General features: G+C 42.5%; 1 protein-coding gene across 3 annotated transcripts in view; it reads right to left on the bottom strand.

The window, feature by feature from the left end:
* The window catches only part of XRN1 (5'-3' exoribonuclease 1), a 223,576-nt gene that overhangs the window by 61,278 nt on the left and 148,046 nt on the right, over positions 1–14,252 (bottom strand). For 2 of the 3 annotated variants that reach the window (XM_082248988.1, XM_082248987.1), the window contains exons 28-32: positions 11,657–11,713; positions 11,288–11,420; positions 11,018–11,087; positions 10,703–10,925; positions 2,320–2,400 (exon numbers count right to left, since the gene is read on the bottom strand). In XM_082248988.1, the coding sequence (XP_082105114.1) occupies positions 2,320–2,400; positions 10,703–10,925; positions 11,018–11,087; positions 11,288–11,420; positions 11,657–11,713 (564 nt within the window). The remainder of the gene's footprint in view (positions 1–2,319; positions 2,401–10,702; positions 10,926–11,017; positions 11,088–11,287; positions 11,421–11,656; positions 11,714–14,252) is intronic. The other variant, XM_082248989.1, reaches the window with a different exon arrangement.

The following is a 14,252-nucleotide window of genomic DNA, read 5'->3' as shown; positions in this document are numbered from 1 at the left end:
GGGCGACCTCGGAGCGACTTGCATAGACATTCATTATATGAAGTCTGTGCAAGTCGCGCCGAAGTCACGGTGCACGGGACTTCACAAGTCGCCCCCGAAGTAGTACAGAGTCGTGCCGCGCTAGTGTGAATGGGCTCTTAGGCTCCCCGTCGGAGCTGTGGTGGTTTCCCTCTAGCTCCAAATGTCCAAGCAGCCCACTCGTCACTCCGGTGACTGACTGACACTACATCAAAGGAGCATGCTCGCAGCAGCAATCCCCACTGGATGTCACGTGTGTGATGATGACGACAACCTGATGCGTTTCGTTAGCTAATAGCGTTAACTTCTTCAGAGCAAGGAGGGGTTTACTGGCTCAAGCTTAAAAAGCTGCTAGTTCATGCAATGCTGAGTTTCTACCAATAGATGTCACAAACACTCATTCACCCTCCAGTCCTAAGGAACGGTATATTAAAGCAATTAATATGTGAAGTTCCAACGACTGAGAGAATAGTGAAAATTGTAGTATATCCAGGACAGTCTACATTATAGATGGTAATATGGGAAGGGACGTAAACAGAAAGTTCTTAATATTCTACAGAGTTTGGATAATTAGAAGAAAAACAGGACCATGTCTCCAGAAAGGGTTGTCAATTACATTCACTTTTTAACCCATTAGGGACTAAAGATCCAAATCTGTATATCCACATCTTTTCCTTCTGTAGAAGAATAGTATCAAAGTCACCTCTTCTACTAGGTAACTTTAAAACATATATGCCCTTTACTCTAAGGCCACATGGGTAACCCTAGTGAAATTGCATAAAGTGTACCGACAGTGGTCGATCATCATCTTTTTTCCCCAAGTTGTCTTTTTGACACAACATTCTTAGGAGAACCATTTACCTTTCGCTCTTGGATTTGACCACCCATCTATGGACTTTTTTTATATGAGTTACATATAACTGTCATATATATATTTATCCATTGGTTATTTCATCTGTGATTAGCGCTGCACTATTTGTCTGTGATCTTGTTTTGGAAGCTTGTATCATTATTCCAAGTGCTAGCAGCTTTCCTCATATCGCAGTGTTACAATTTGTTTTTATAACAGCCTATGTGTGCATGGACACATAGGATACCATGCTGGGGGAGTTTATTGGCTGCAGAAAATGTCTGAAGCCAAAAACAGCAGCTGTAAAAACGTCCAGTGTGCATGAAGCCTTAATGTTGGTAATATATTCAGGTAATATGTACAATGACATTACAGCTAGAATTTACATTTTTTTTTTTTTTATATATTTTAAAAATGCACTTCTTTTTGTCAAAAAGCAAAATTTTTGTTTTATTTATAAAGGCATTAAATAACACAATTGCTAAATCTGTGTCTGTAGTGCATGATCAATCCTGTTACTAGATTTTTACTCCAGGACTATATGAGTTTGTCATTTCTAGAAAAATGCTGAAATAATGCATTACAATTTTACTAAACCCATTATATTTTAGTCAACTAAAACAAATCAGATGACTAAAACAAGGCTAAATTTAATTTGTTTGGGTGCTCAGGTAAACTATTTAAAGCATAACAGAGGCACCTTCATCCCAGTATGTAATAGCAGAAAAAAAGAAAAGTATTGGGGCAAAGGGTATATTTGGGGCAATTTTAATGGTGCCGCCCTGAAGACAGGATAAATGAATCCAATTACGAATGGATAAAAATTAACATTTTATTTGAAAAAGTAGTAAAAAACATTACATCAAAAATTTCCTTAGTAAAAAAATATGGCTAAAACTAAAAAGGGCATTTTAGTCAAAAGGCTATGACTAAAACTAAATTTAAATTTGACGTCAAAATTAACACTGATCACCAGGCTAGATTATTTCATAAAGTGGTTATGTGAACTTACACAAAGCAGCCAGACTGCCCCTATCTTTAGCCTGGCAACAATAAAGTGGGAGTAAACCCTCCTATCGTTTTCAGCCAAAGAAGCTGCCATCTTTGGCCTCTGTTTAATCTTCAACTGCCATGATGCTGCAAATGTGATCAGTTTTGACGCCAGCTATTGGATGGTTTGAGAAGTTTAGTTGAGAGCACTACCAATGTGACAGTTACATTTCCAGCAAGTCCTGGGAATGTAACTTTTTTGAAACCGTTAAATCAATGGGTTTACATCTACTTTAACCAAAGCTGGTGTGTGACTGGTCACTTTGGATTACAGCGGAGTATTGCTCTTTGCTTGCCTTGAAATAAAAAAAATATCCTGAGTACTAGTTAGAAAAACATGATCACAGATGTAGATTACATATGAAAATGATAGGTCTTGGGTGTTCAATAAACTGGCTTACCTTATGCTTCTGATTTCCTGGTGAATAACCTTTGTATGGTGAACTGGCATTGCCCTGATATTGCTGCTTTCCACTAGGTTGCTAAATTACATGGACAAAAAAGTAATTATTATTTAAATACATCTCAAATGAATAAAACAGATTGTGCCACATTATGTTGGATGTCTCTTTTCTGGTAACTGGTCAACATGTATATTTGGGCTAGGTACAGGTGTACATATATATCACAAAAATGTATCCTGTATAGGCACAGGAAAAAAGAGGCTATTATGCTGACAAATAAAGTGGCAGAGGGATACTATTTGTAAAAAGATATTTGCAATGTATCTTTATTGTTCACAATGGAAACATTTCTCAATAAAAGCATAATCAAAAACATCCCAGACAGGGAAAATGCCAGAACCACATCAATTCATGAGACCAAACCCATGAAAAATGAAAAAACAAGACAAAACACATAACAAAGAAAACCGTCTGGATGCCAGGAATAATACCACACAGGAGGACTTCCACCGTCAATCACGCTGTGTCTGTATCCTATCAAATTAGTGGTGAATGTGAAATTCCCCTGTGTGGACCCCTGGGAGCACGAGCTGTAAGAGCAAGTTTCTGATCAATATACTGGATGCAGATAAGCGCAGTATGGGAACCATGGATAATATCAGGACCCCTCTGGTAACTATGAAACTCTAATCACTGTGGCAAATGCCTTGAATATCACTGGATGTTTCTGACCATGTGATCATCCCAGTGGTGAGCTGGGCTATGATGTGAATAGGAAAGTTCATCCTGATGGATATATCTTCCATGAGTCAAAGATGGTAAGTGTCTCAAAACCTTAAATGAAGCGTATGTGCTTAACATACATCCATCATCACCTGGGGTTTGTGCATCAAAATTGTGAATATACACAGGTGTGAGTAATGCCAACTATTCCTTTGCGTGTCAATAGGCAATCCTGGTAGAGATGATACCAGGAGCATGTACTGACTTCCACAAAATTAGTGCAATGCATAGTGCGGATCGGCAAGTGTGTGACGCTTGTACATCTAACAGGTGCTGAACAGTCACTGGGAATATGATGGTACCTTACCCTCCTATGTGAAATCAGTCACTTGTAAGGCGCAGCAACAATCCTTGGCCGTTGCTCTGGGGTTGTTTGTGAATTCCCAAATGGTAGCCTCCTATTCGTTTAACACATACCTGTGTAACTGTTTCGATTCAATCCTTCCAGGGTGCGGGGTACATATCCCAGCTTGTCCGTCCCGAACTGCTTTCACATAGCCCGCCACCTGTCTGGGAATGCTAAGAGTGGCATCTCAGCAAGAGATGACGTCAATGCGTTTCGCAAGACCAATGGAAGGATTGAATTGAACAGTTACGCAGGCATGTGTTAACTGAATAGAAGGATACCATTTGGGATTTCACAGACATCCCCAGAGAACAAATCCAAGGATTGTAGCAGCGCCTTACGAGTGACTGATTTCACATAGGAGGGTAAAGTACCATCACACTCCCAGTGACTGTTCAGCACCTGTAAGATGTACAAGTGTCACACACTTGCCGATCCGCACTATGCATTGCACAAATTTTGTGGAAGTCAATACATGCTCATGCCCACCAGGATTGCCTATTGACACATAAAAGGAATATGCGGCATTACTCAAACCTGTGTATATTCGCAATTTTGATGCACGAACCCCAGGTGAGGGATGTATGTTAAGCACATACGCAACATTTATGAGGGATGTATGTTAAGCACATACGCAACATTTAAGGTTTTGAGACACTTACCATCTTTGACTCATGGAAGATATATCCATCAGGATGATGTTTTCTATTGGGGACACATCATAGCCCAGCTCACCATTGGGATAATCACATGGTCAGGAACATCCAGTGATATTCAAGGCATTTGCCACAGTGATTAGAGTTTCATAGTTACCAGAGGGGTCCTGATATTATCCATGGTTCCCATACTGTGCTTACCCGCATCCAGTATATTATTCAGACAAAAATATGATAATACCATTAAATGAACATTTTTGGTAAAATTCAAATAATTTAAAATATTTGGACACAAACAGTGTGCATAATTGGTGACTTGTTGTGAAAATAAATAATAAATGAGTGACATGGTGATAGTGATGTGAAATATTAATAATAATGCTATTAATAAAAATTAATAAAATATTTATAAAACATATGCAATAAAAAGATATATCCACAACGTTAATTGTGCAACAAGTGAGAATAGTCCGTGAAAATAAATGAGTTCTTCAAGGTGATTTTGTGCTCCAAATGTGCTCTTGATAAAATAAAAAATCTCTGCCTCTTACCAGATGGCTTTAGGTCACCAGGACCTAAATCGCTTTTGATCCCTTTATAGGATGGATCAGTCCTACACCGAACTCCTCCACTCCTCTTTCTGGATCTCACTCAGGTGTATATAGGAAAAATAGTGGGGAAGCCAAATATAGGATAATACCATTTTTTATTTTTTTTAAATAAATGTAAAAATAAGAAATGGCTGCTTACAAGAAATAGTGCCTTTCCTGGCACTAGGTGAAACCGCTGTTTGTATGTAAAAGGGTCTGTTTCTGGTGCTCGGTTTGTTTGTCCAGAGACTCCTCTACAGCCCTGGTAGCAGCTGCGGCGTGCGCTTCAAGCAGGAAGGATATGACGTCGCTGGATCTCTGTGTTTTAGGGTATCAGTAAGGACCACAATGCATTTCACGTGTCAATCTCGCGTCATCAGGTAGCTACCAGGGCTGTAGAGGAGTCTCTGGACAAACAAACAGAGCACCAGAAACAGAGCCTTTTACATACAAACAGCGGTTTCACCTAGTGCCAGGAAAGGCACTATTTCTTGTAAGCAGCCATTTCTTATTTTTACATTTATTTAAAAAAATAAAAAATGGTATTATACTATATTTGGCTTCCCCACTATTTTTCCTATATACACCTGAGTGAGATCCAGAAAGAGGAGTTCGGTGTAGGACTGATCCATCCTATAAAGGGATCAAAAGTGATTTAGGTCCTGGTGACCTAAAGCCATCTGGTAAGAGGCAGAGATTGTTTATTTTATCAAGAGCACATTTGGAGCACAAAATCACCTTGAAGAACTCATTTATTTTCACGAACTATTCTCACTTGTTGCACAATTAACGTTGTGGATATATCTTTTTATTGCATACGTTTTATAAATATTATATGAATTTTGATTAATAGCATTATTATTAATATTTCACATCACTATCACCATGTCACTCATTTATTTGTTTTCACAACAAGTCACCAATTATGCACACTGTTTGTGTACAAATATTTTAAATTATTTGAATTTTACCAAAAATTTTAATTTAATGGTATTATCATAATTTTATTTGAGTTACACACTGGCTGCACTTTAAATTGGATACTTAACTAACATAACTACCAGAACACATTTAAAACCATCCAGATTTCCAAACACATCTTGAGCCTTAATTAATTAATTCCCATTAACCCATTAACCCATACCATTGCCAGCGCCCATTTTTTCATTGATATTAGCCTGTAATTTTTTGGGGTGACTCACCACAAAAATAAAAAGGGCAGCAGGTATCCTGAACTCATATAGGGTTAATCCATATACAAAAAGAACCAGGCGCCTTCACCTTGATAAGAAATATTATTCAGACACTTGCTCTTACAGCTCGAGCCCCCAGGGGTCCACACAGGGAAATATCACATTCACCACTAATTTGATAGGATACAGACACGGCGTGATTTGACGGTGGAAGTCCTCCTGTGTGGTATTATTCCTGGCGTCCAGGTGTTTTTTTTGTTCTGTGTTGTATTGTGTCTTGTTTTTTTCATTTTACGTGAGTTTGATCACACGAATTGATGAGAAATGTTTCCATTGTGAACAATAAAGCTACATTGCAAATATATTTTTACAAATAGTATCCCTCTGCCCCTTTGTCAACATAAGAGCCTCTTTTTTCCTGTGCCTATACAGGATACATTTTTGTGATACATTTTATAGGCTATGTTGACAGGCACCATACTGGTGAAGGCAAGATTGGGTAGATTATTAATACTATGAGCCTTGACCTAAGTTTTCTTATAACAGGTGTACATGTATAGCATTTAGCAGCAGGCATGCCTTTGTGTACTTCATTTGCCATAATTTATATATGAATTTACATGAAATTCGGTGCACAAAGTGTTTATAAGATGTGACTCAAAATAGCTGCTCGCAATTGTTTTGCGGCATTAGACATAGCTATTATTTTAGTACTAGAAAAAGCTCCGGTTCGCACTGCCACAATTTTTCATGTGACTTGAGAGTTCAAAGTTGCATGAAAAGTTGCACCCCATTAACAGCAATGGAACAGTTCTAATCGGTATGACTCAAGTTGCTCCGACTTGGAAAAAGGTTCCTGAACTGTTTTAGTGCAACTTCAACACGACTTGTATTGACTTCTGTTAAGGGAGGCACATGCAAGCCATGATGAAGTTGTGCAGGGAAGTCGGATTCAAAGTCGCAGCAGCATGAACAAGGGCCTAACACTGAATATTTGAATGCTGCAGAAAAGGTTTAGTGTCTGCCAGCCCCCAATGTGTTTAGTTTGGTTCTCAAGAACTGAACTGTAGCAAAATGTATTTTTAGGATGGAACAGAGAAAGGGCACAATATCTGCAAAGTTTTTATTGCTGTGTTCTCATTGTAGGGCATTTCTGCTCATGTCTAGTCCACCTCTCACTGGGACATTAAAGATAAAAAAACTGCAAGCAGGCAAACTATTATCACAGAAGAGACATGCAATGTCTCTTCTGCAATATCATATACCTACTGGCCTGCCCGCAGTCTTCTAAGGTAAGTAAACTGAGCATGTGCAGCTCAGCTTACATTACCAGTACGGTCTCTGTGTGCTAGGAAGACTGACTCATGTTCATGCGCAGGAGTTACAGCACCCCACACCAGAAAATAGAGATATCTAAAGACTGGCACCCAGGGAAAAGATGCCAGTGTGGGACGCAGACCTGAAGAGAGGAGGTACGTTTAATCTTTGGCTCCACTTTAAGTGGAATCTCTCCAATAAAGGCACAAAAATCAGCAAAATATTTTTAAGTACAGTAGAGAAGGATTAGATTCTCCATCGGAAATGTACTGCATCCCCATAAAGGGTGCAATTCCAGTGAGTAAGTGGAGTAGATAGATTGTTGAGTATTTGTACTAAGCAATCAGCAAATGCAGATGGCCTTCACCTGCAGCTGCTGCACCTTCCTTATCTCTGCCCCTACCTTGTCTCAGCAGCTGGCAACAGAGAGGGCGACAGAACTCCTCCTATGGATCCTGCACCTCTCTGTGCAGCCCCAGCACCGCTTCATCTACAAGTCCCCTGGTCTCAGTATTTAGCAGACTCCAGCCCTCCTCTTGACCTCCTCCAGACCCTGCACTTTCTGCTTCCCATTATTTCTGCCCCCACCTTATTTTTGGCAGCAGCACAAGGTAAGGGGGGGTGCACTGTGATGTATGGGAGGGTAAGAGACTCTTGACTTTTAGTGGTGGGGCGCTACAGATGGAACCGGCCCTTTGAGGGTGACCAGAATGCTGATGCGGCCCTAGATTAAATTGAGTTGGACACCCCTGGTCTATTGTAGATTTTCTTTTAAATCTTTTTTAATGTTATAAAATGAAATGTTTATAGTACTGTTACCATTGATTTAACCCCTGACGAAGGGGACATCCTCAAGCGAACAAAATGTTTGCTACTCTTGTGGAATTTAAAGATAAGTTTACCTTTTTTTTAAAAAAATAAAAATAAATGCACACTTTTTTGTAGGTTAAAAAAAAATGTGCATTTATAATTTTTTTATTCAGAGCCTGTAAAGCAGGGGTGGGGAACCTCCGGCCCGCGGGCCGCATGCGGCCCGCACGATCCTTCTGTCCGGCCCCCCCGTGCCGCTGTGTCAGAAGGAGCCGATGGCTCCGTTCTGACACTGTGAATTCTCCGAAAAGGGTGGACCCGAAGCGCAGAGCAGTGCGCCTCAAACCCGCCCATTTGTGTGACAATAGCGAATGAAAATTCGCTACTGTCTCACGGATCCACCTCCTCCTCGGCCAATGTCATTGGCCGGAGGAGGCGGGAGGCGGGACCCGTGAGGACTCGAAGAGAGGAAGCCGCCCGCCGCTAGAACAGGTAAGTCAAGTGCACTGGGACTTGGCACGCTGTTCACTCTGCATTGTGGTCAGTCACTGGAATTGAAAGGGGGGGCACGCTCTGGGCACTCCGCATTGAAAGGGGGGCACGCTCTGGGCACTCCGCATTGAAAGGGGGGGGCACGCTCTGGGCACTCCGCATTGAAAGGGGGGGGCACGCTCTGGGCACTCCGCATTGAAAGGGGGGGCACGCTCTGGGCACTCCGCATTGAAAGGGGGCATGCTCTGGGCACTCCGCATTGAAAGGGGGCACGCTCTGGGCACTCCGCATTGAAAGGGGGGCACGCTCTGGGCACTCCGCATTGAAAGGGGGGCACGCTCTGGGCACTCCGCATTGAAAGGGGGGCACGCTCTGGGCACTCCGCATTGAAAGGGGGCACTCTGCATTTAAAGGGGGCACGCTCTGGGCACTCCGCATTGAAAGGGGGGCACGCTCTGGGCACTCCGCATTGAAAGGGGGGGCACGCTCTGGGCACTCCGCATTGAAAGGGGGGGCACGCTCTGGGCACTCCGCATTGAAAGGGGGGGCACGCTCTGGGCACTCCGCATTGAAAGGGGGGGCACGCTCTGGGCACTCCGCATTGAAAGGGGGGGCACGCTCTGGGCACTCCGCATTGAAGGGGGGGGCACGCTCTGGGCACTCCGCATTGAAAGGGGGGGCACGCTCTGGGCACTCCGCATTGAAAGGGGGGGGCACGCTCTGGGCACTCCGCATTGAAAGGGGGGGCACGCTCTGGGCACTCCGCATTGAAAGGGGGGGCACGCTCTGGGCACTCCGCATTGAAAGGGGGGGCACGCTCTGGGCACTCCGCATTGAAAGGGGGGGGCACGCTCTGGGCACTCCGCATTGAAAGGGGGGGCACGCTCTGGGCACTCCGCATTGAAAGGGGGGGCACGCTCTGGGCACTCCGCATTGAAAGGGGGGGCACGCTCTGGGCACTCCGCATTGAAAGGGGGCACGCTGTGGGCACTCCGCATTGGAAGGGGGCACGCTCTGGGCACTCCGCATTGGAAGGGGGCACGCTCTGGGCACTCCGCATTGAAAGGGGGCACGCTGTGGAAACTCCGCATTGAAAGGGGGGCACGCTGTGGTCACTCCGCATTGAAAGGGGGGCACGCTGTGGTCACTCCGCATTGAAAGGGGGGCATGCTGTGGTCAGTCTGCATTGAAAGGGGGCACGCTGTGGTCACTCTGCATTGAAAGGGGGGCACGCTGTGGATCTGCATTGAAAGGGGGCACATTATACCTTGATTACTGAAGGCCCCTTTCACACTTTTGTGACCTCAATGTCACACAATTTTTTACAGCGTTTTTTGCCGCAAATCAATGCCTATTACATTTATGCATACATTTTGTGCGGCCCCCGAATGATGTTACAAAAATCCAAATGGCCCTTGGTAGAAAAAAGGTTCCCCACCCCTGCTGTAAAGCAACGCACCCACGATCAGCAAATTGCAAGTGTCATGCAGGACTCCTGCAGACTTGTCAATGCATCTGTCTGCTCGTACAGAGAGCTGGTCAATGAACTCTACCAAACTACTATGGCGATGTTGAGCGCCATGAACTACCAGAGCGCTCAACAGCACCATGGTAGTTCATTGAGAAATACAAGCCAACAGCCATAAAGACTTTTGGTACTTGTAGTTTCCCATTCACAGAACTCTGTGAACGAATGATGCGACATTTAAAAAAAAATGACAGCAGGCATCCGGAAAAGATGCCCACTCGCTATAACTGGGGGAAGAGGGTGGGGTTGTAGAGGTGGAGAGGTTGCAGCTGCTGGTACGTGCTACATGTTCCAAAAGGTGAACTTATCGTTTAAGTGGAACAATTAAATAGTTAGTCCTTTAGACTAAATTTTGAGTGTGGTGCTCCTTTTTCTTTGCTAGATTTAGGATGAGGATAGTGTTTCTTGATTCCCTTCTATAGCTGATGCAACGAAATTTTGTTGGAAGGACAACTGTCATGAGTGAAATACATAGGCTGCCATTGCTGACCTGTTTCTGAAAACACTGCTTTCTTCAGGGGAGTAAGAATTCCTGATCTACACACTTATTCCAGCTCAAGTAACTCAGAAGAAACTAAAGTCAGAGGAACAGCAGTACAGACAGGCAACTAGAATTTTCAGAAAAAATCCAGCAATGTCACCTATATAATCATCAATGATCTTACCCGTGTGGGAACAAATAGGGAACGAGGAGAATGGTTGAGGGCACCCAGCTGTCCTTTTTGTGATCCTCCAGCATAAAATTCAGGAGAATAAGTATGGTGATTAGTGGACGATTGGGGTTTTACTACAGAAGTTACCTTCTGCCCTCCATTTTCTGTGCGAACACCATGAGAAAGGTTAATTAAGGCACTGGTTGGCATACGATAACCTTTAGACTGGGAACATCTGTAAGAATATATGACAATGAACAGTCAATGAATAAAGGAGCTTTGCATTCACAATACAAAAGTATTAACAAAATGTTGTCACATCAATACCTTATAATTAAGCCTCCAGGAAATTCTTCATCAAATAATACTTCAAGCAGGACATCTGCATCTCTTTCGGCTGCAAGGATATGAAGTTTTAAAATAAATAATAAAATACCCTACATCTAGTAATGACTACACAATACTGGTGAGTAGCATCAAGAAGATTTGGATTTTCTGATCGGAATTCAATCCAAACTAGATGTAACTGAATGAACACAGACATCATACAAAGCAACAGACAGCATATCATCGTTTGATTTACAATGCTCTGCTTACCTCCTTTAATGCCAATAATAGTGCCCCTAAGTCCCACAGGAACAGAAAAGCTTTCCCGCACATTGACAACGCGGTCAAAAAGGCGAAACTCAGCATCTCTGTCTGGAACAACCCCGTGCTGCTGTTCAAGTGGCTGCCAATAGGAAAAACAACACTAAGCATAAAAAGGCATAAAACATCTAACATCGCATTAAAAAAAATATAAAGCAATTATTTTCACAAACAGCAAGAAATGCCAAGAGTTCTGGTAGTAATCGGTATTGCTTTTTATTGGGTGTTTAAGGTTTCAGGTGAGTTTATAAATGTAGTCTGCAACTGATTACAGTTACTGAGTACAGTAACTTTGCTTTGAGATAGAAAATAACTTACCCGAAACAATAAATGTGGTTTCACAGTCACTCGAACCTTTTTATTGCCCTTCTTGGTCTGAAAAAGAATTAAAAAATTTGTTACAGCTCCTGTTACAGTTTCTATAAAAAGTATGCCTCTCCCATGAAAAATTTTGTGTTTCATTGTCCCAGATTTACTACACCCTAATTTTCCCCCCTACACATGCTGTAGCGCTGTCGCAAGCTCCATTGTTATTGGGAGTCCATTTTCTCAATCCTTAATTCCCTCTGTTCTACACAGATGTCGGTAGATGTAAAAATTGCTATTTTGGGAATAATTTCTGAAAATATTTTTTTCTGCTGAAATGCATTTATTGTGGATACATTCCCTGTATTTAGCCTGTAAACTCATTCTATAGAAGTGGATTTTACCTTCACTTCGGACACATAATCATTGGACTCATACGCCTAACTTTACCTTACGGAGAGAGGAGTTAAGGTATAAAACACAGTCGGTACCCTAAGAGATTTTAAAAAATGTGGTCGCTGTGGCTAAAATCGAATGAATCAACACAATCATCTATAACCTCAGGGGAATGCTGTAAGCTAGATACTTACTTGTCTTTCTGATAAAATAGATAGTATAATATGTTGTTGTTATTACAAAAGCACTGTAAGAGCAATATATGCGGAACTGAGAGGGTTACTTTTGGTATCTGATAACTTATATTTGTGTTTGATGGCCTGAGAATTTAACGATTTCCTGTATGAGGATCATTTTTTTCCTTTGTTTTATTTCAATTTATGCTAAGTATGTGCATTATTTGTTCTGAACGACAAACCTGTATGCAACAAATGTTTTTATTTTTTCCCCTTTTTCTCTAAGTTATTGAAATATGTTTATTAAAAATTACCTGATTAAAAAAAAAAAAAAAAAAAAACACTGAACTGAAGCCGAAATACAAGCAAAACCCAAAAGCCTGAGGACATTCTGTAAGGGCAGGGAGTTCTAGGCCCACACCTAAAGCGCAATATAGCAAAAAGCAGCCCAATGTCATCACGTTAGCGCTCTCTGTATCACTGAGATTCAAGTAGGAAGAGGTCCCCATGCATTACATGAAAAGCCTGTAGATGTCTGTAAAAGGTAGGTTTAAAAAATAAAGCTTATAATACATGTTCAGTATGGGGGGGCTCCATGAGTGGAGGAAGAAGAAGAGGAGACAGATTCTGGGGTTAGAATTTATTTTACATCATTCTGAAAAGTTTTATTTTCACTTTGACTTTTTTTTACATTAAATATTCTATTTCTATAACAAAAAATTGGATTTTTGACTTACCGTAAAATCCATTTCTCTGATGTTCATTGACGGACAAAGCTCCTGATCTTCTTAACCATTGGGTTATACTGCCCCCTACAGGAGTAGGGCACTAGGCAGAAAAAAGTCTGGCTACGCCTATGGACAGTGCCAGGAGGTATACTCCCTCTCCCTGCTATACAGTATTTCACAAAAGTAACTACACCCCTCACATTTTTGTAAAAATTTTATTATATCTTTTCATGTGACAACACTGAAGAAATTACACTTTGCTACAATGTAAAGTAGTGAGTGTACAACTTGTATAACAGTCTAAATTTGCTGATGCAGGGAAACCACCACCATGCAAACAGACTCCATTCTGAACTTCTGCACCTGCACAAGCAGTTCAGCACCTTGAGGTCCAGGATTGGAGGCACCTTGCCTTCCTTTTTGGGGACTATAAACAGGACAATCACCCCTTGACGTAAAATGTCTTGCACCGCCCCAAAGCAGACTGGGGACAGCCGCACGTTGGAAGGAAAAAACCTTTCTGGAGGGTAAGAACGAAACACGATCTTGCAGCCGGGCCGTATGACTTTGTGGACCCACTTGTCTTGTACCCAGGAAGTCTAAGGGGCCAGGGAACCAGCAAAGACGCCCCCCCCCCACTCCAGATACGGGTGAGGGCACACCTTCATGCTGAAGGGGCCTTGTCCTCAGGTCTCGAGAAGCCTGCTCTTGACTTGCCAGACCAAGTTTGCTTGGATCCTCCAGAGGAGGCCCTGAAGGGTTTCATTCCCTTGTAAGTCATCCCTGAGGGACGAAAAAAATCAGAGTTAGAACTTACCGGTAACTCTGTTTCCAGGAGTCTTCCAGGACAGCCCTTGAGAGATGGAGCTCCTCCTACCAGACCGGAAACACATTGCCATCAGCTCTTTAAAAGGCGGTCCCTCAGGCACCTGGTCAGTTTTATCCAAGAACCGAAGGACAGAGCTGAAAAACAGTTAAAACACAGTACAGAACAGTACATCAATTCATTTTATCAATGTAGAAGCAAAAGGGTGGGAACCTGCTGTCCTGGAAGACTCCTGGAAACAGAGTTACCGGTAAGTTCTAACTCTGATTTTTCCCCAGTCGTCTTCCAGGACAGCCCTTGAGAGGATTAACAAGTACTCACCCAGTTCCTTTTAGGGGGGGACCACTGCTTGGAGGACTTTCCTTCCAAACACCTGATCCTGGCTACCCAAAACATCCAGACGGTAGTGTCGGACGAATGTTGACATGCTTGACCACGTTGCGGCCTTGCAGATCTGCTCAGGGGTAGCACCGGCTCTTTCT

The sequence above is a fragment of the Pelophylax lessonae genome, assembly GCF_965119305.1.
Source record: "Pelophylax lessonae genome assembly, chromosome: 3".
Taxonomy (NCBI): domain Eukaryota; kingdom Metazoa; phylum Chordata; class Amphibia; order Anura; family Ranidae; genus Pelophylax; species Pelophylax lessonae.
This window is presented reverse-complemented; position numbering and strand designations above follow the sequence as displayed.